Genomic DNA, 22268 nt, shown 5'->3' on the forward strand with positions numbered 1-22268 from the left:
ATCTTATTGTATTCCCTGTATAAATTGTAAATCTCCTGAGTAACAATTTTTTCATATATATATCTACTCGTGGATGACTAGGGGGGATAAAAGTACTCTTTTGACGAAATTCCAAGTTATATTGCTATATTCATTCTCTATTCTAAGTTCACTATTAGGTCTATCTTTTAACATAATGGCCAAATTCATTTTCCTAGGGAATTTTTTAAATTCACATAAACTATCAACTAAAGCAAACTGGGGGTTAGGTATAAATTTCATCCCTTTGGCTAATACTTTAAAATGCCCTTTGTGTATTTCTAAATTTGAATAATTATAGATGTTAAATCCATTCAAAGAGTAAGTTTTCTCATCCCTTTTAATTATCTCTTCATCCTTAGGACTGTTGGCAATATCTAAAGCTACCAGCTCCTGGTGTTGTCCCATCCCCTTCCTCTTGTGTAGTTGTTTCGATATGGCTGTCCCTGTTGTTTCTGATCCCTCCAAAATTGTGAGTCATTATAATTTTGTTCACTCTCATTCTTTCTTTCCATATATTTATCTTCTTGGCTAGTAAATCTAGTTGCCCCCCAACTTACTTTATCCTTATGCCAAATATAAGCGATCCCTTTCTTGTATTGATCCAGATTCCTATATGTCTTTTTATGTTTAGTTATACAAATATTTTGCATCCACCGTTCAGCTGAGTTAAATTGTTTTTTATAAAGTCTGTCCCATTCAGGGAATAATAAATCTTTAGCTATTTTCTCATTTAAATTCTTTGTTTCATGTATTAACTTGCTTAACTTTTCATCATTATACTTTAATAATAATTGCATAAACCTAGTACCACACTCATCAAAGAACTAGTTAAATTCACATTTAACATTTTCCATCATATCTATACCCATTGGTACTTTAAAAAATATTAAACCTTTAGGTACTATTTTCATATCCATACATTTCCTTAAATATGCGTTATCAGTTTTTACACCTTTAATATTCTTAAGGTTCTTCCCCATGGAGTAAATCATCTCCTTTAGGGTACCCCTGTTATCCAAATTATTATTATCATCCACACCCTGATTTGTTTTATCAAAGTCACAATCCTTGTTGAGAAACTGATTAAATTGTGTCTCATTAATATTTCCAACTCTTCCTGTAGTCACAGGATGTTGGTTAGAAGATGTCACAGTACCTTTATGATGCTGTGCAGTTTTCCCAACAATATTGGAATATGTCTTGGTAGGAAGTATTCTCTTGGGTTTAGTGCCAACCCTATTGGCTTCTTCCTCAATGTCATAGATGGAAAAATCAAAAGTGAAGTCCGATAGATTTATTTTGCTACTATTGAGCAGCTCAGTGGTGTTAAGAGTCTGCTCAATATCAATCGGACATCTATTCCCAGCCATTCTCTCTGCCCATTGAGAATGGGAATGCTGTCCTCAATTTCACTACTCTCCTTGTTGGTTCGACTAACATCCTTCTTGCCCAATAGTGACAATGTACATATAGGATGATTACTCTCCTTGGTATTGGAGTCTCTACAAGCAATACCTTCCATGTTGTAATGGAGAGGGCTGCACGTATTAGCCCCTATGTTCCTTTGACTCTCCTTGGATGCCTTAGTAATATCCATGGTAACCTGTTTCATGACCTCAAACAGTTTACCAACTTCGCCCTTCAAGGAAAGTAGTTCATCCCGAAGTTGTTGCAATTCGTCCTTAGCCTCCACCGTCTGCTTGGGTGAACATACACCGGTATCCTCCATAGCAAAAAAAGACTACTGAACAGATTCGAACAATAACTAAAAGCTTACAGCCACAGAGTCCCCAATGAGTGCCTGTTCACCACAAAAACAATGTTGCAGAAACTAATCCAACAAGCACATACACAGATAACCCATGTTGCAGAAATGAATCCAACATTCACATCCACAGATGACAGGATTTTTTTATTTGAAATGCGGTTAAAACTCAGTTAAAACTGTGAAACAGAAAGTTAAGCGCTTTCACCCATCACAGTGGGCTTCTTCAAAACAATCCATTGATTCAAAAAGACGCCTTAAATAACTTATTTGGCGCCAAAATCTGTTTGAACTTTTAAAGGCATACTTCACCGTTATACTGCTGTATGCACACTTTATATATTCAGTACCCCTCAAGAAAACCCTTAAAAACTGTACTCCTTCAAAAACATTAAGACTTTCCACCTTTAAAAACATTATAACAAAACATAAAATATATTAATAAATAACGATTTAATATATTTAAAATATTTGCAATATCCTGCCTCGCTAAATGCTATATCAATGATTATGACAGTAATCATCACTGAAACCAGTTGCGCTATACTAATAAATCATGTTTTACTGACATAACTCCTTTCATTTAGCGAGGCCTTGGGCCGATAGCCTAGTACCTACCTATGAACCTATGAGGAAAGAGTCTAACTGGGCATTCCTAGACTTGGAGAAAGCATATGACAAAGTCCCAAGAAAGCTGATTTAGGCAGTCCTGCAGTGGTTCAGAGTCCCAGAAACATTGGTAGATTTAATGCAAGCTACATACAAAGACCCAATGACTCACGTACAAACAGCATTTAGTCAAACACAGGGGATCCCAGTGGGAGTGGGTGTGCATCAAGGTTCAGCTCTGAGCCCACTGCTGTTTATCCTGGTAATGGACTACATTAGCAAACAGGTCAGCCAGAACTGATCAACAAAGTTGCTGTATGCAGACAATGTGGCATTACAGGCAGACTGTGAGCAAGAACTCCAGGAAAGGATAGGGGAATGGAAGGCAAAACTGAAGGCACACAGGATGAAACTGAGTACAGATAAGACCATTGTAATGGCAGCAAAAGGGGAAATAAGAAGATAAGTGAGACAGAGGGGAAAAATAGAACAAGTTAACAGCTTAAGTATCTGGAAGGAGTGTTGAAGAGTAGGGAAATATGGATGAGGAGGTCAAAGCTAGATTCAGAGGGGTTGCAGCCAACTGGCACAAACTGGCAGGTGTGGTACATGACAGAAGAATGCCAAAGAAGTTTAAAAGTAAGGCATACAAAACAGTGATGCGAACAGTACTATTACATGGTAGAGAGAGCAGCTGAGGAAGTTAGAGGTGATGGAGATGAAGTGCCTGAGATAGGTGGTGGGACAGACAAAGAAATAAGGACATAAGAGAAGAAGCCAAAGTATCCCTAATTGCAGAAAAGGTCAAAGAGAACAGATCACAATGATTCAGGCACATGTGAAGAAAAGCAGAAGACAATCTGGTGAAGATTTGGAACAGACAGGAAGAAGACAAGAGGAACTGAGGGCATCCAGTAAAGGGGTGCATGGATTATGTGAGAAGAGTGTTGCAGAAGGTAACAGAGTGGCACTGAACAGAGAGAGATGGTGACAGTTGACAACAGCCTGACCCATATACAAAATGGGGAAAAAGTGGGATGGATGATGATGTTGAACAGATCATTAGAGCTGGATCTGATGTCTTGTACAGGTGAAAACTTTTAGTTATGTACTCACCATAACTTTATATGTTTGGGATCCAACTCGCCTACATTCTGTACTGATGGGCTCGGAGCCGATCCCTCGGCTCCGACTCGGCACGCTTATGCTATAGAGCGAGGCCTCTTATTGGCTGAGCTATCTTTATCCCAGGATGCACCACCACTGATCCCCCAGATCTTGTTTGTCCGCATTCATGCACACATGCACAACTTGTTTATATAACATTGTTAGATGTTTCAAGATGAAACAACAGGATTCGAACCTTCTGATATCCTCTGATCTCCAAGGAAGGGGGAAGGAGGGTGGGTTATTAGTAATGTAGGCGAGATGGATCCCAAACATCTAAAGTTATGGTGAGTACATAACTAAAAGATGTTATGTGATCCTATCTCGCCTACATTCTGTACTGATGGGACAGCGTCCCTAGCACCTAAATCCCGGGTGGCTCATTGGAAAACACTCCTGTGCACTGTGGAACCAAATGAAGCTCGTCCTCTAGATGCCACGTCCAATTTGTAGTGGGAAATAAAGGTGTGCGGGGAAGACCATGTAGCCGCAGCACAAATGTCACTAATAGCAAGCTTAGAATGAAATGCTATAGAAGTAGCCATAGTCCTTGTAGAATGAGCTTTGACAGAGGTGGTAAGCTCTTTGTTAGAATAAAAATAAGCTTGAGTAATACAGTCCCTGATCCATTTGGCAATAGTGACCTTTGTGACAGCTTTGCCCAATTTATTGTCTGCAAAGGATACAAACAACTGATCTGTTTTCCTTGATTGTTTGGTCCTGTCTAAATAAAAACGTAACTGCCTGTGGACATCTAGTGTGTGGAATATGAACTCCACTTTGTTAGAGTATTTTGGGAAAAAAACTGGAAACTCTAACGATTGTTGTAAGCAGAAACTAGAACAAACTTTAGGGACAAAGGAAGGATTTGGCCTGAGGGATACTCTGTCTGTGAAAAACCAAGTACGGGGGTTTTACTGACAAAGCTTGAAGCTCTGAAACTGTTCTGGCAGAAGTAATAGCCACCAGAAAAGCTGTCTTCCATGATAGAAACTTTAGATCACATGTAGCTGCCGGTTCAAAGGGGAAAGAAGTCAAGGCACGTAACACTATATCGAGATCCCATGGAGGTGCAGGATGAGAAATCGGAGGTCTTGAGCAGCACCTTTCAAGAAGGTCTTACACAATCTGTTGCTCATTAAAGGTGGGTCTATCGATTGGTGAAAATTAGAAATTGCTGCCAATTGTACCTTGATGGTAGAAACTGAAGAGCCTTGATTGAAAAGAGAAGTTAAAAATTTTAGTACTTCTGCCATGGGAATAGAAATGGGGTCCAGGCCCCGGAGTTGAGCCCAAATAGCAAATCTTTTCCATTTGCTAGAATACAGTTTCTTTGTAGCAGACTTATGGGCTGAAGACAATATGTGTACAACATCTGGATCCAATGTATGACTCCTAACTATAGTCGGAAGAGGAGGAGCCAAGCCGTCAATTTTAAGGTGTGTAGGGACTGGTGGAATAGTCCCGACTGATGAACCAGTAGGTCTGGGATCTGATCCAGGAACCATGGACCTTCCAGAGCATATTTCCGAAGATAGGGAAACCATACTTGACGGGGCCAGTAAGGAGCAATTAAGATCATTTTGCTCCCCAAGAGAGATGCCTTTTGAATCACCCTGGGAAGGAGAGGAACTGGAGGGAAGGCATAAAGCAAGCCAGTGGGCCAAGGACGGACTAAGCCGTCCATGGGGCTCTTCCCCGGAGCCGGGGTTAGGGAGAAGAATTCTTTGCACTTCGCATTCAGAGCAGTCGCGAATAGGTCGCAACACGGAACTCCCCATTTGTTGAAAATCTGACTTGCAACTGTCATATTCAGAGACCATTCGTGAGGAGAGAGGATGGTTCTGCTCAATCTGTCGGCTATCACATTGGACTTGCCCGGTATGTGAGTAGCCACTAGGAAGCGTTTGGTCGAGACTGCCCATTCCCAAACTCTCATGGCTTCTCTGCAAAGAGGGTAGGATCTGGTCCCTCCCTGTTTGTTCAGGTACCAGACAACTGACATGTTGTCTGAGTGAACAGCAATTAGGCCCTGAGGGAGATAATCGTGAAGGGCTTGAAGAGACAGAAGTACTGCCCTCATTTCTAAGATGTTGATATGAAGTAAAGTCTCTTCCGGGTGCCATTTGCCTTGGACTGACCTGTCCAGGGAATGCCCCCCCATCCCATCTGGGAGGCGTCCGTGGTCAAATTGGCCGCCGGAGGAGGTAGAACAAAGGGTCGTCCCTGATCCAGATTGGAGGGCACTAGCCACCAGCGAAGGTCCCGTTTGCAAGATTCCGTGATCCATATGAGGTGACTGAGAGGGAGTTCCTGAAAGGACCACTGAGCTGAAAGAAGCCACTGGAGAATTCTCATGTGCAACCTTGCCAAAGGGACTAGAAGAACCATGGCGGACATGGATCCCAATAGCTGCATGACCATCCTGGCTGGAGCTTTGGACCTGGGAAGTAAGGCTCGAACTTGAGTCTGTATGGTTTGTATTCTGTCTGTCGGTAGATAGACCCGCATTCGGTTTGAGTCTATCTCTACCCCTATGAATCTTATTCGTTGAGATGGCAGCAACACAGACTTTGGCCAATTGAAGGTGATTCCAAGGGAACTGCCCAGTGATATAGTGGCTTGAAGGCTCTGTAGTAGTAGATGCCTGGAGGTGGCAGTTAGGAGCCAGTCGTCTAGATACGGAAACACCTGGAATCCTAGACTTCTCAGATGAGCAGTCACGACTGCCAAACACTTGGTGAACACCCTGGGGCTGTGGTGAGACCAAAGGGCAGCGCACGGAACTGAAAATGACTGCCTCCTAGGCTGAAGCGCAGATGTCTCCTGGACGCTTGATGTACCATGATATGGTAATAAGCGTCCTTGAGATCTATGGAGCACATCCAAACACCCTTCTCCAGCAATGGGAGAATGGTTTGTAGGGTGACCATTCGGAACTTGGACTTTTTGACTGAACAGTTTAGGATGCTGAGGACCAAAATGGGCCTCAAGTCCCTGGTCTTTTTTGGCACCAAAAAGAATCTTGAGTAAGTCCCTAATCCGATCTGGTCTGCGGGGACTGGTTGGATGACTCCTTTTTGCAGCAGCTTTGAAACTTCTGAGGCTGCAGTATCCCGCTGACTGGGTGGAGGGTCCGGGATTTTTTTGGACTGAGGGGGGGGGATGAGAGAATGGGATGGAGTAACCTCCGGCGATAATTTGAAGCACCCATCGGTCCTGAGTAATACCTTCCCAGGCCTTTAGATGCTTCGAGAAATGACCCCCGACTGGCTCCGGAGCTGCACAGCTGGGCAATCCCTCAGGGACTATGAAAGGCTGAAGAGCCACGAAAGGACTCGCGGTCTCCAGTGTTGCGAGGGCCTCTGCCGCCTCTGGGACAGCGTCTTCCGGAAGAATTTCCCCCTCCTCTGCCTCTGGAAGGGGAATTCTCCTGCTGCGAGGGGTAAGGCTTCTGAGATCTACGGAACCACATTTTCCCTCCTCTTTTAGCCTTGGGATAAGGCCGAAAGGGAGTGGAAAATCGTGCCCCTACGGCAGTCAGAGTCTTATCCTCCTGTTCACAGCGGGTTAGTGTGTCCTTTACCTTGGGTCCAAACAGGGAAGATCCATCAAAGGGGGCGTCGCCAAAGGAAGACTTAAAGGCCTCCGCGAAATGACACAGGCGGAGCCAGGCTTGTCTCCGTAGAGCAATGTCTGTACCTGCCGCTCTACTCGCCCCTTCGGCCGCATAAGAAATGAGCCTCATGGACGAGTTTGAAATGGACGACATTGTAGCCAGCTGAGAGCCAACCTTCTGGGCCAGCTCCTCAGGCAGGTTATCCAAGAGGGTATCGGATAGCTCCTTAATCAGATCCCTCTGAAATCTGGTAAAGTGCGTAAGGTAGTTCAAGGACCTCAATGTAAAGGCCACTGAACTGAGGGTGCGCTTTCCGTACCGATCCATGCTCCTAGACTCCTTATTAGGAGGATGGACGGACGTCGAAGCCTCTGCTACATCTTGCTGGGTAGCAGATGCCACCACCAAAGCATCCACAGCCACACCTTTAGTTAAAAACTCTTTTTCAGGGGGTGCCGAGAGGAACTTGTTCGGACGAGCAGGCACCGGTTCCACAGAGTCTGGGTGTTCCCACGCCCTTCGACAGATCAAATCCAAGAGCTCATCGAAGGGCAGAGACACCCAGGAGGCGGAGGGCTGAGCCCCGAAGGCCTTCAGGAACACCGACTCATCAGCAGAGGGAGGTTTGGACTGCCAGCCGCCTCGTTGTTTTAGGGCTTCCAGGATGTCTGCAAAGGAGACATCATCCGAGGACGACTTAGGGGACCCCTCTGCATCATCGAGATCAGTGTCTGATGTAAGAGACTCATCAGGGGAGTCAACGTGCTTCCTCTTGCATGATCTCTTCCTGGGGGGTTCTTCCGAAGAGGCTTCAGAAGGACCTCCAGGAGGGGGAGAAACCCCAGCGGGGGTAACCTGAGGCCCGGGGGCTCCGCTGTCTAAGGACAGGGGGACTGCCAAAGACCCAGTCTCCGTATGCAGGGAAGGAGCTGGGGAAACCGTGGAGGTAGCCAAGGAAGATTTGGCTAATGCACTCCTCATAGCCCTGAAGGTGGGACCACCAGAATCCTGGGAGGGTCCCACCTCCGTGGCCACGACAGTGGACGGCACTCCCGCCGCCGACGCACCAAGAGGGAGACTTGGGACCGAAAGCATCAATCTCAAAGCCTCCCCCCAGGGCCGAAGGAAGAAGTCCGTGTACTGAACTCCGACCCAAGAGCCGGAGTTGGAGCAAGGGTCGGGCCCGACCCTAAAACCTCCACCGGTTCCACCAGCACCGGCTCCAACGGTGCAGAGGCTGTTGGAGGAGGAACCACAGTAGGGGAGTGGACCATCGGCTCCAAAGCCGAATGGGCTGGAGCCGAAACTAGTTTTTGGAACACCGGAGACTGGAAGAGTCGAAAAAGCACTCTGTCGATGTCCGAATCAGACATCTTGGATGATCTAGAGGATACCGATCGGGCCCGAACCGATTTCTCCATCAGCTCCGAAGGAGTCGGGGACCGGCTCCGAAATGACTCTACCACTATTGGCTCCGAGGAAGATCTTAAGGTAATTTCCCTCGGTACCGATAAGGACTTCGGCTCCGAGGGGGAAGAGTCTGAGCCGGTAACCCTTATCGGCTCCAATATCAGTGGAGCCGATGAAGGTGACCCGCCTCTCGATGCCCCAGTCCTCGGCTCCGAAACCAGAGGGGTTGAGGCTGGAGGCATCGAGGCAGACCGTTCCCGCCCTCGGCTCCGAAGTCCGTGGAGCCGATGGAGAAGTCTGCTTAGATTTTTTTGCAGTCGGTTCCGACTGACTGGTCGGAGCCGACGCTTTCTTCTTTTTAGAAGGAGAGGAAGATAAAGCCTCCTCGAAGGATGGCTTGATTAACCCTTTCAGGATTAATTTGTTCTTCCTCTCCTGGAGGACTCTTGATGAAAAGGCGTGGCACACGCTACACGATTCTTGTAAGTGCTTGGCGCCTAAGCAATAGACGCACGAGTGGTCGTCCGTTATGGACATTTTAAAGCCACACCTCGTGCATTTCTTAAACCCGGACGGTTTGTGTTCTTTCGACATAGCCAAAAAGACAAAACACAGTTATATACAGTGAAAAAGAAGGGTTTGTCACAGTAAATAAAATATCTCTTCTTTATTATTATTATATATATATATATATATATATTTTTTTTTTTTAAAACAAGTACAGTAAAATGAAGTTTCACAGAAGAAAGAGAGACAGAGAGGGTCAAGACCCTCTAACTTAAACAGGTACTTGACCCACAAACAAAAAACCAAGACAGTAGAAGCAACAGGGGAAGGCCCCTCTAACTAAAACGGGAAACCTTCCCTGACAGGAAAAAACACGAATTCCTCTATAAAAACTACCAATACACACTCGTATAACAACAATAGCTGTTGAAACAGCTTTTGGATTTAAAGCAAGCAAATTTCTGACAGGAAAAAGCCTAAATAAATAGCACTTAGCCCAGCCAAGTTGAGACCACGTCTAAGCTCTGTAAGCGGCAAACGAGATCTGGGGGATTAGTGGTGGTGCATCCTGGGATAAAGATAGCTCAGCCAATAAGAGGCCTCGCTCTATAGCATAAGCGTGCCGAGTCGGAGCCGAGGGATCGGCTTCGAGCCCATCAGTACAGAATGTAGGTGAGATAGGATCTCATAACATCAGCCCTTTCAAAAGGCAAAAACACAGCATCAATGGGGCCAGATGGTGTCCCAGGCTGCGTCTTGCACTAACTACAGAACAAACTAACCCCCCACCTAAACACGCTGTTCAACCTCAGCCTCTCCACAGGCTCCATGCCCATAGAATGGTGCACAGCAATAGTTATTCCGCTCCACAAAGGAGGGGCCACAACTGACCCTGGTAACTATTGCCCCATAAGCCTGACTAGCCTGGTCTGCAAGGCTATGGAGCGCACCATCATGGAACTCATTAACAAAGACATTGGGAACCTCCAAACACTTGACCCGACCCAGTTTGGCTTTAAGGGCAGATCATGCCTACTAAAACTGGATGACTTCTCCAAGACAGTCACCAAGGCCATAGACGAGGGAAATGTGGTTCACACAGCCTACCTTGACCTCACCAAGGCATTCAACACCATTCCCCACTCGGGTATTACAGAAAAACTCACCAGCCTGAACATAAACCCCTACGCCACGAGATAGGTTGCCAACTGGCTTACAGACAAAACTCACACGGTAACAATAGCGGGCTCCAGGTCCGAGACTAAACCAGTCACAAGTGGTGTCCCGCAAGGCTCGGTCTTGGGACCCCTACTGTTCGGCATATACTTCTCAGAAGTACAGGCAAACACAGAATGACTATGGCTAGCCAAGTTCATCGATGACTGCAAACTGGGAGCCATAATGGACTCTCCAGCTGAAACGGACATCCTCCAAAAGGGCTTTACTGAGACGGACACCTGGTGTCAAAGTCATGGCCTCAAGCTAAATGCCAAAAAATGCATAGTCATCCCATTTGGGAAAAACAAAACACCCACAAATTACCACATAGGTGGCAGCCCCTTAATGCAGATGAGGTAATAAAAGATCTGGGGACTAAGGTAGATAGTAATCTCTCCTTTGACAATCATATTGCCAAAGTAGTTAGGAAATCCTTCTATGTGGCCCATCTAATTACTAAAGGGTTCGCATCTAGAAATAAAGAGGTCATAGTGCCCCTCTACTCATCACTCATCAGACCCATCATAGAGTACAATGCCCCATTTGGGATGTACATCACAAGACACTTCCAATAGCTGGAAAGACCACAAAAGTACTTCACTAAGAGGATTACTGGCCTCAAACGTGTGTCCTATGCAACCTGACTGAAAAAGTTCTGGCTGTACTCAGTGGCATATCGCTTACTCAGAGGTGATCTCTGCCTAACTTACAAAGCCATGGCCAACTCAGAATTGATGGACATGCTCTACCTAAAGAAATCCAAGTCACTGCAAGCCACATGCTCTAGTGAGCTAAACCTTGCCACAACTATAACATACTGGAGGGATAGAGTCCTGTCACAGAAACTCCCCATGATTTGGAACAAAATTCCTAACTACATTAGGCAGAGCACCTCACTAACACTCTTCAAGAGAAACCTTGACGAGTGGATGGGTAACAGAAAACACACCGCTGGGATCACTTCATTGGCTCTGCTTGACAGAGGCTCACTTAATTAATCAATGGGGTGGCAAAAGCTGACACACTCTGGCTAGGCTTATAAATGCCCTCGGGGAAATAGCCTAGTACCTACCTATGAACCCATACCAGGCATATAGCGCTTCTCATTAACCTGTAGGAGAGCGAGTAGAGAGAGAGGGCCTTAAGGTGAATCTGAACAGGATATGCATACCTTAAATTCTCCTGATGAAGAACCTCTGAGGCCATTCCAACTGTTTCAAGTGCCTGGTTAGGTGCATGCCAAAGGGGGCACTGAACTCAGTGATGGGTATGATAAGGGCTGAATACAGTAGTACTACAACTTCCTTGGAACTGAATGCCATACCTTTGCTTATGAGTTGGGTGACGCAGTGATTTTCTAACTATCTTGGCTATGTGTTGGTCGAAGGCCAGATTACTACCTACATATGCATCCAGATCCTTAACTATAGGGCTGACTCTTAGGGTTGTGTTATCGATGGAGTAATTAGCTTGGGTGGAATCTTTCCCAAAGGGTAATATAATGCATTTGTTTGCATTGAGTTTTACTCAGTGGCTTTGATGCCAGCCATTTGTTTGTATTAAACAAAATTCCTAACTACATTAGGCAGAGCACTCTACACACACTTCAAGAGAGAAACCGAGTGGATGGGGATGGTAACAAACAAGACAACACACTATCATGTTGCTATCTTGCAGAATTGTTGGTGTCGCAGGGGAATCTATGGTTGTTCCCAATTTACAATCTTTTGCTAACTTGGTGAGCCAGAGGTTTTTGACATTAGTCTTGACTTCTGAGAAGTAAATGCCAAACAGAAGTGGGCCAAACACACAGCCCTTGGGTACTCTGCTAATGACTGGTCTACTGGTGAAGGTGGTCTCACCAAACCTGACTTCTTGTGTCCTATGTGTGAGCCAGCCAGCAATCCAGTGAGTTACGTAGGGATTTATGCATAGTTCTGAGAGTTTGTCAACAACACCCGAGTAGGATGTTGTATTGAATGCCTTGCCCAAATCAAGGTAGGCAGTATGCACAGTTTTCCTCTCATCCATAGCCTTGGTGACCCTCTGGAAGAAGTCTGCTAGAGTGAAAAGGAAAGACCTTCCCTTAACAAATTCAAACTGGGATGGGTCCAGTGTCTGTAGGTTGCATTTCTAATTATTAAGTTCCATAATAATTTGTCTCACAGCTTTCCACATTAGACTTGTTAGACTGATGGGTCTGTAGTTCCAGGGGTCAGTTGATGATCCACCCTTATGAAGAGGGATGAACATTGTGGCTCTTCATTCACCTGGCACATAACTTGAAGAGTGCCTCAAGTGTTCTTGCAAAGTCATGTTTTAGGCTATTTAGGAGGCAACCAGGGATACTGTCAGGGCCCACTGAAGCAGTGCTTTTCGCCTTAGTGTCATCAGGACCTGCTCCCTGTTGATAGTTGGGGGGATATGCTAGAAGGGATTTAACATGGGGGGGATGAAGTTAGAGCTACATTTATCAGGCAGAAGATTCACTACATCACCCTGGTCAGTGTATGTTGCCATTTTCCACCAGTTCTGCACACTGCTTAGTGTTGCCTTGACATAGCTGAAAAATGCCTTGCGACTGTAATTAGCATGGGAGTTTATCTTGATCTTATAATTGGCCTTACCGGACTTTATTAGACCTCTTAATTTATTTCTTGATTAGTTGAACCAGAGACTTCTTGTCTATGTGGGAGTTGCTCTTTATGATTTTAGATATTACTTTTTTTCTTTTGTTATATTCCCTGTTATGGTGGGGTTTGATTTTGGTGTTAAATATGGGCTTACTTCTGATAGATACTGCAGCCTCAATGCAGCCATTTACAAATTTGTAAAGGTTTTCTGTAAATAATTCTGCATAGGTAGCTGTGTTTTTGGGGTTTGGGGGAGCCATGAATCTTGACAAACTGTTGGTTAATAGGAGTTTGCTGTACAACAGTTCCTAACTGTTGCGAGTTGATTTTTATTTTGAGGGAGACAGCTTTGTGGCCCAATCTCACCAATGAGGGTGTGACATGGGCGGGTGGGGGTCAACTCTCTCCCATGATGGTGAGTACTAGGTTCAATATGTCTGATCCTCTGGATGGAATGCATACAATCTGCTCCAGGGTGTTTTTGTTGATAAAGTTCAGGAAACGTGCCTGTGAATTAGAGGCAGTGCACATTTCCTAGTCTATAAAGGAGTAGTTAAAGTCTACTATGAATAAAGTATTTTGTTGTATGGCGAGCTCCTCTAGTAAGTCTAGGTAAAAGTTATGAGCCATGTAGGTTCACAGCTGGCTTAACATAAGGAACCTTGAATATGGAGCCTTAGACATGGATGGACTCCATGGCATCATCCTGTTTAACCAAACTGGAGTTGTATTTGTTGCTAATGTAGATCGAAACACCTTCACCTTTAGCCTGTCTGTGCTGATGTTGGTCTACATGAATATAGGGTCCTGTAGCCATGCACTGCAGGAGTACTTTCTGTGGCTTTAAACCAAGTCTTGATAACAGCACAGATGTCTACATTTTCCAGACTGAGGAGAGCTTGCAGGGTTGTGGAGTTTCTTGTTTAGGTTCCTGGCATTGTCCAGACTGGTGAGAGAAGCATCTGTGTTTCATAAAATAGAATCCTCTATGACAAGAGTGCTAAGTGAAGTGTTTGCTTGCCTTATGGATTTTGTTCTTGGGGGATCATTGGGTGTAGGCTTATGTATGGTGTTAGGGGGGTTTGTTTGGTGTGGGCTTCAGTGACTGCTGAAGATAACTGTTGCCGTTTGACAGCTTAGGAGGTCTTTGAGAAAGGGTTAAATGTACCTTTACTTTAGTATGTTGGCATTATGCTTACAATACTGCCTTAATGAATAACTGTGGACGTCTCTTGTCAATTATAACATGTACGAATGTTTGCCAAACCTGGTTTAATTAAAGGCTAGTCATCACCACCTTTCTCCAAGTGTTGACAATTATTTTAAGTATCTGCAACAAGACATAAGTTTTTGTAGAGCTGAAGCTGCTCAGTGTCTGCCATCCACCTATTTGTACACAACAGTCAGACACCTGTGAACATATGACACAAAGCAACAGACTGTATTGAGAATGGTAGAAAGACACCTACAGAAAAAGCGATATCTAGCTGTCTTTCTACCATTCTCAATACAGTCTGCAGGGGTATAGCTGTGTGAAAATATGGAAATTATATATCTGAAATTCTGTCTTCTACAGTTACCTTTTCTAGGCAGGGGTTACACTATACTATCTCACTGTCCATACCCACTACCTGGTGTGTACCCATGTGTAACAATACCATTTTCTGCTTGTGTACAGTGATGCATGTGCAGGGGACATTCACATACATGTTGCCTGTTACTCAACAAATAGGTCACATGTATTGGACTGTAACTTGTCTCTGTTGTACCACTTCTCCTTACAGTTGTCACAATTATCCAATGTGCCTGCTCTCTTACAGCATGAATAGACTATTGGAGTAATCATGCTGACTACCTCAGCAGGCAGGAGAGGTTTGTGACTAGTCACAGTTAGTTCCACTCACAAGTGGTGACATATGTTTGAAATGTTTTTAATCCACTGTCAGGATAGGGTTAGTTATGGTAATTTGCAGGTCTGGATAACAGATTTGTTCAGCAACAAACACACACACACACCACCACTTAGGCTATGAATGAAGAGGATTAGGCAAGAGCATCTTGGTATTTGGAGCAAGTGGTGGAAACTACAGTGGCGAGAGCAGTGGTCAAGTATATGGTCCAGATGGACAGCCTTTTGCAGCAAACCACAGATTTCCTCACCCAGCCAGCCCCTACTACTGGGCTAATAGGGCTGGGAATGGCGTATTACCAACAGGCACTGTGATAAATCTCATGGTGACAAACTGTTGTAATGTCCCACATGGCCAGGGGGGGCAGATGGCACATTGCAGGTCATACTCCACCCTAGCCCCAATGATATGAACTCCCAATGACTCATACCTTGTGAATTGTCCAAACCTATACATCACTGCTTGTTTACTTTTTCTTTGCCTTTGTCTAGTTCATGTCTCCCCAACCTAGTCTATGCACTTCCACCCAGCTGGCTGTGCTGTTCTGTGTCTGTCTGTTCCGCATGCTGCCACAGTAGCACAGCTTGGGCTGGGTGAAAGGGGAAACTACCCTGGGCACAAAGTATTGCTGGGGTGAGATCGGCTGATTCCAATCTCTCAATAGAATACCAGCTTTTAAATGCCGGTAATGCATTTGCAGTCAAACCTGAGAGCTGTAGTGCTCAGTGTGTGGCTTAAACTCTGTACCAAGCAGTTTGTTACAGATTAAACATAAAAAAATGGTACCTAAAACATCAGCTGCAGCTTAAAAGAAGATTTTTTTTTAAATTCAAATCTGAACTCTGCAGCACTCTGTGCAAGTAGGGTATTAAATATGCAACTGTTTGCTACATTTGTAGCAAGCAGTTTTCTACAGTTTAAAATATTTTTTTTAATAAAATGTGCAGAAAGAGGGTCTGGGATGTGTTGTGCATCTGGCTATTTCGTTGGTGTATCAGTGGAAGAAACGGACATTTTTTTTCTTTTTTTGGTGGGTGTGCAGATAAGGAAGCATCCTGCAAGTTGTTTTGCAGAAGTCCTTTTGTTTTCTCTTCGGTAGAATGACTGAGAGGTGGGGCAGTAGTTTGTGGGACTGGCACAGGGCTCTGGCTGAGCCAGCTATGCTGTTGTTTCACTGCTCATTTATGTAACCTACACTGCAGCTAGTGCACATAAGTGCTGCATGTCTTGATTTGGACACTTCATGTTTCTCAGTAATTCTTACCTATGCATGGTTTGTGCAGAAGTGTAGTGTATCTCTGTGAATCCCAGTCAATGTCTTATTAAATAGTTCACTACATTTGACCTGCGTTACTGGACATTTTCACACAACATTATTTATTGAATTCTGGTAATCCTTAACGATCTGAAATTTCTTAAGCAAACCCACTCAAGAAATTCAAACGGCTTGCATCCGTTACCAATTTTCAGGTTCAGTCATATAATCTGAAGTAATGCACACACTGTACTATTATGATACAGTTTTTATTTGTAAATATATTTTTTATAACAGAGTTACAAAAATATTACATAGCTTATCAGGTAAGTGTTAAACATGTGAAAGCGAAGGAAGTAAAGGGGCGAGTTTACTGGCACAGGAAATAAAAATGACAACAGTGACCCAGTTCCTAGGTCTGTAATTGAAGTAAATAATTTTCAAACTGTAAATCATACCTCTCAACCTCTTACAGCAAGAAATCTGGACAAAGCCATTAATAAAAGTGGGGAAAAAGGCCCAAAAATAGGGACAGTTTTTAAATATTGCTCTTACAAACATAGAAAACTGATAGAATACCAAGTTTTGCATTAGCGTGAATTTTCTGAAGGGTATGAAATCTGAAACTCAAACGTCTGTCCTTATTTTCTAACTTCAGCCTTTAATGACTTGCCACAATTTGCAAGAAAACCACAACTTTATGAAAACCTGACCAGAAATATGAAGCAAAAATCTGAACATTCCGTGAAAATCTGCACAGTTGAGAGGTATGCTGTAAATTATATGATATGCTATGTATTGGATTCAGCTATTACATATCTGTTTACCACAGCAAGAGACTGTTACATATGAAAATTCTTTCTACTGCCTTTTGTACATTTGATTTTATAGTCAGTCTGTGCATTTTAAAATAACAAGGTTTTTATGGACAGGTTATCTCCTTTTTAAAACATTAAAACTATACCATTCAGGCACATTTTCAAAGCTGTACAAACAAATGACTACCATAAGCAGAGAGTTTTAAAATAAGCTGAAGTACAGCTGTACTAGTTATTATACAGCATTTTCAAGAAAAAGTAATCCAAGAACATGGTCTCAAATGCTATACACAGTAGTCAGCAGCAGGTTTACCGATATGAAGGAGATCATCATAAGAAATAATGCTCACTTTGTCATGTGTTCCTGGTACCACACTGCAGCTGAAGAGAAATGTGCTGTTAGCTATAACACTGCTGCCATCCAAAAATGTGAAATTCTTAAAATTCCCACCTTTAGAACGAGAGATACATTCAGTAATTTTCCTCAGCGATGTAGGAATGTAACATTTTAAAGAAGCAAAATTCTCATGCAAGTTTATCCATCATTTTTAGCCAAAATGCTATGGGCATATACTGTTTGTGCAAAAAAGTACTGGTATTATTCCAACTTCGGTACAAGAAAGTTTTACAGAGGTGAGCAAATATGTCCTGATCCAAAAATACCTGTGCATGTTCTACACAGCTAAACAGCTGTTAAGCAGTTACTGGAAAAAACTCAGTAGGCAGAACATGGACTTGTCTAATTAACAGCCCATATGTTTGAATAAGAGTCTAAAAAGGACTTATTTTTGAATATATCTCCTAGAATATATGTGTGTGCGTGTGTATAAGTGTACTACACATTAGAAAAAACACCTAAAGTCGACTGCCTAAATATCGATCACAAATGATTGAAAACCCAGAAGCTGACAAAGCACCATGCATGCATGGAGAATATGTCTCAATGAATGCAATTGCAAAATTTTAAAAAAAAAAAAGTCCATGTGACCCCCCCCCCCAAATTATACAGACTAACTCTCAGGTCGCTCAATGCTTGAGGAAAGGGAATATTTTCTTCCCAAGAATTGTCGGGTTCACACACTTGTCAATCAGCTATATAGTCAATCATATGAGGCCAACTACACATTTGTTGCCATTTCACAGACTCAGGACTTTTACTGCCACATATTTTGCCACCTATGGTAATATTTTAGATGTCTGCATTTAAAATACTAGTCTGTTTTTAACACAGACATACCACTCAACATTCTGACCCACAGCAGACACACTTTTAGGTTTGTCACATTAACACTCTTGACATCCTTAACTTTCTAGGGATATCATGGATTTGGTGTATGTTATGTAACTTGTACTTGTATACATAGGTGCAGATTATGAGTAACCTTCCCATGAAGCAAATATTAGGAAACACAAGGCTCTTAGTACATCTCAAAAGCTCAGCATTAAAATGACCTGTCTGTTCTGCCATACACAGGTACAGCAGAAGTAAATGAGATAATCCAAGTTATTTTTGATGCTGGACTTTAGTCTGTGGTATTTTCTCAAGCCTCACTCTTGTGGCCACTTCAAACTCCTTCTCAGGAGAATAACTTGGTCTTCATCGGTCTACTAGAATGTACATTAGCACTGCTGTAAAAAAAAATGAACCTCAGTTTACAACTATCACTCCTATTGTGCTGCTTTCTGCATAAACCTTGGTGTTCTACACATGGAAGTATGCTGCCTCACTAACAGCATAAGGTAATGTTTTGACTGCCATTTTACAGACAGCTGCCATTAAACTATGGTACACTGCACTTTGCACATTCAAAGACACAGTCTAAACAGAGTCTATTAAACTCATTCACTGCTAACAGAAGCCAAAGTTGAATTTTAATCTGTAAGAAGAGACTGCTGCAGTTTACTAAACAATATGGCCATTCAACTAAAAATCTGGGATGTATTCCCATTAGGAAAATGCATCAAGTTGTAAAGGGCAGTAAGACATTTCATGGTTATTCATTTTTAATAAAGAAATAGCTCTGTGGTATGGTTCTAAGAATGCCCCATCTAAAGATCTGGCTTCATTTAACTATTGACAGGTCTCTGCTATTCTTGCCCACTCAGCTGTAATGATACTCACACAGCAAACATATTTCAGCAGTCACACAAGGTACGGATAATGCTGTTCACACAAGGTATATGGGCAATACTATTATGATAAGGCTGCAATGGTCAAACAGCAACAGAGATCTAGAAGTGAAAGGGACAAATTATATTAATATAGATTGATTCAACAATGGTTGACAGCTTAAGTTTCATTAAAAAATGGAAAGTAAATCATATTCATTGTAAAATACACAATATTCAGTAAAAGTCTTAACCATACGGAGTGTAAATATTACTATCAATATAATAAAATAATTATAATGTAAAATCTATAGTCTATATTTTTAATCCTCTGAGGCAAACACCCATAAATTAGATGGTGCCACTGTGTAAGAAGGTTAAGTGATAAAAGGAGAGGTACTACCTGTCTGGCCCACTCATGAAGAACTGGCACTGTTTGCATTCACTAGCCCTTCTCATACTCTGCCTATGCTCATCTACTACAACTCCAATTATTGAGACTGTAGTTTCTGCATGCACTAGAGAGTACAAACTATAACGGGACTGAAAATACTGGGACTCTCAACTTTATGAAAACAAAAAATAAATGTCAAGGATCTTTACATCAGGCTGTCTACTGGTACTGACACAACAAAACATACTTAACTCTTATAGGAACAAAGCACTCCAGTTTGTTATAATTCATATGCCATTATTAAACACAGTACAATATATGTGTGCGTGCATGCAAATAATGGATTCTGACCACCAGAGGCTCTCTTTCAATAATGAAACTTCCTTAAATTCAGCACAAAGTGCTAACACCTCTAAAGTCACCTAATGCCTGTGATAAAGGGATACTTTGCTTTGTACAGCAACAAGCAGAATAAAAAAAAAGAAAATACTGTACTGAAGAGACAACATTTTACAAACATGAAATATCCACTTCTAAATGCAATCAGTGATACACTGAACCTGTAGCATCGAACACAAGTCAGATGAGAAGAAAAACACAACAAACAATATACAAACAAAATCTTCCCTCCCTAAAAATTAGAGACATAATAAAACCAAATTACACAAAGAAGGTGTAATAGTCTACATTAATGTATGAACAATCACCACTAGACTTTGAAGTTAAACTTGGAACAAATCACAGTGTTGTCCCCATTACAGGATTTGATGACAACAGTTATTCAAGTGTGACAGAATTATTTACTCCTGAATATAGTTCACACATTTAGTAAAATTCCACATTTTGTTCCAAGTTACAGTGATTTTCTCTCAGAAGTTCCAGACTTGCCCTCTTCCTCTTAAATGGAAAAGGTACTCGGTCAGAGGTGATTTGAAGCTCTCCATGGCTGATGAAACTTCCAAGCAGGTAGAGGTGTAAATGGTGCACACTTGGCTCTCTGGATATTAAATTAATTTTTCTCTGGCAGTGATGGTGCTTCCCTTTAAAATGGTGAATTAAAACATAGCAGTTCAGCTAGTAGAGCTCTACCACTGTTAAAAAAATGAAAACAAAATGTTATCTAAAAATTCAGAAAAGGCAATTCTACCAATCTTTCACTTGTAGTCTTTATTTCATGACAGCAAACAAGGATCTCATTGCAGGGCATTTTCACTGGCCACTCATTTCCAAAACATACTTTATAAATAAATACTAAAGCAGAGGTTTATTGTGCGTTTGTGGTATGTAACTCAACACAATTACTACAGTCTACACAAATGTACATCACAAATGCTCCTTACTCATAACTTCTTAAATTACTTTGATACCTATATCTTGTAACAGACTAAAACAATAAATTACTTTGATACCTATATCGTTGTAACAGACTAAAACAATGCATAACAAGGTCACACAGAAAAACAATCAGTTGTTTGTCTTTTGGCTTTTCCCGGTTAGGGATCGCCACAGCGGAACTTCGGCCCGCTAATGACTGGCAGTAGATTTTTCACATATGCCGAGGTGCCAGCTCGACGTTCAACCTTCAACGAAGGCACGCCCATTTACACATGTCTTTTGAATGCCCGCCCAACCACGGGAAGGACATGCAGACTCCACACACAAGGCACTCCAGCCGAGAATCGAACGGGAGAACCTCTTGCTGTGAGGCAACAACGCTACCGCTGCACCACCGCGGATGTCCACAGAAAAACAATCAGTAAAATGATATGTATTTTATTATTTAAACTTTGGAACTCCCTGAAACTACAACTACAAAAGATGGGATACCAGTCATCAACACTTACTTGGGAATTTACAATATTACATATCCCCCCAACTAACCTATCCAAAAACCAAATAGTCATGCTTATCAATATTTTTCTACTAATGAAACTCTACATAACTACTAACTGGTTGACCCCATCCAAAACTTCTTGGGAAAATTTTAGGATCTTAGCAATAAAGCATATATTAGCCCACAAATGCATAATACACAAACAAAACAAAAATCCTTCCAACCTGAAATTATGGGAACAAATGTTCAATATTATACTGGCATAAAACATCGAATCTGAAACAAGCCTACAATGTACACAACAAAAAACATAACATTATTTGGAACTATACTATTTTAAGATACGAACCCTGGAGAAAACAACCTCATCATCTACTTTTAAGAGAGAATATGGAAGCATTCATGTAAATAGTTTAAATATGTTTTAAGAATACTGCTTTGAATACTGTATGAGCAACACCTGTGTTTTCTCTTGTGAATGTTTTGTAATGGAAAAAGAAAACAATAAAAATATTATTGAAAAAAAAAAAAAGAAAAAAGAGAAACAATCAGTAAAAACCTAAAAGAAAAACCAAGCCAAGCTAGATTTTCCAGTGTGTGATTCCTTAAAACTTTGTATTAGAGGCAACATGGGATATATGCAAAGGGGATCGGTTAATTATATATATATCCCATTTTACCTCTAATACAACAGTTTTTAAGGACTTACACAGTGGAAAATCTAGCTTGCTTGGAGTTTTTCTTTTAGTTTTTTACTGATTGTTTTTTTCTGTGTGACCTTGTTACTCACTGTTTTAGTCTGTTAATTGGGATATTTTGCAGACACCCTAATGGTTATGGACATCAGCTGGGTACAACAACCCTGTGTTTCCAAAGGTTAGTCAAACAGTCCTTTATGCTGTACTAACCAAGTCATTAGAAGGCTAAAATATGCATGTCCATAGATAGTGGGGTTTGGCTTTTTGGCCTGAATTTGTCCATAATTCAAAAAGGAAGTAA

General features: G+C 42.2%; 1 protein-coding gene across 1 annotated transcript in view; it reads right to left on the reverse strand.

Annotated features, from left to right (window-relative positions):
* Positions 1–17017: 17017 nt before the first annotated feature.
* The window catches only part of IL11RA (interleukin 11 receptor subunit alpha), a gene marked incomplete in the record, with an annotated part of 3068236 nt that continues 3062985 nt past the window's right edge, over positions 17018–22268 (reverse strand). Inside the window, 1 exon segment of the mRNA XM_044077548.1 lies at positions 17018–20526. Coding sequence (XP_043933483.1) covers positions 20510–20526 — 17 coding nt within the window.

The sequence above is a fragment of the Protopterus annectens genome, chromosome 1.part1, assembly GCF_019279795.1.
Source record: "Protopterus annectens isolate FY-2018-M chromosome 1.part1, PAN1.0, whole genome shotgun sequence".
In the NCBI taxonomy this organism is placed as follows: Eukaryota; Metazoa; Chordata; order Ceratodontiformes; family Protopteridae; genus Protopterus; species Protopterus annectens.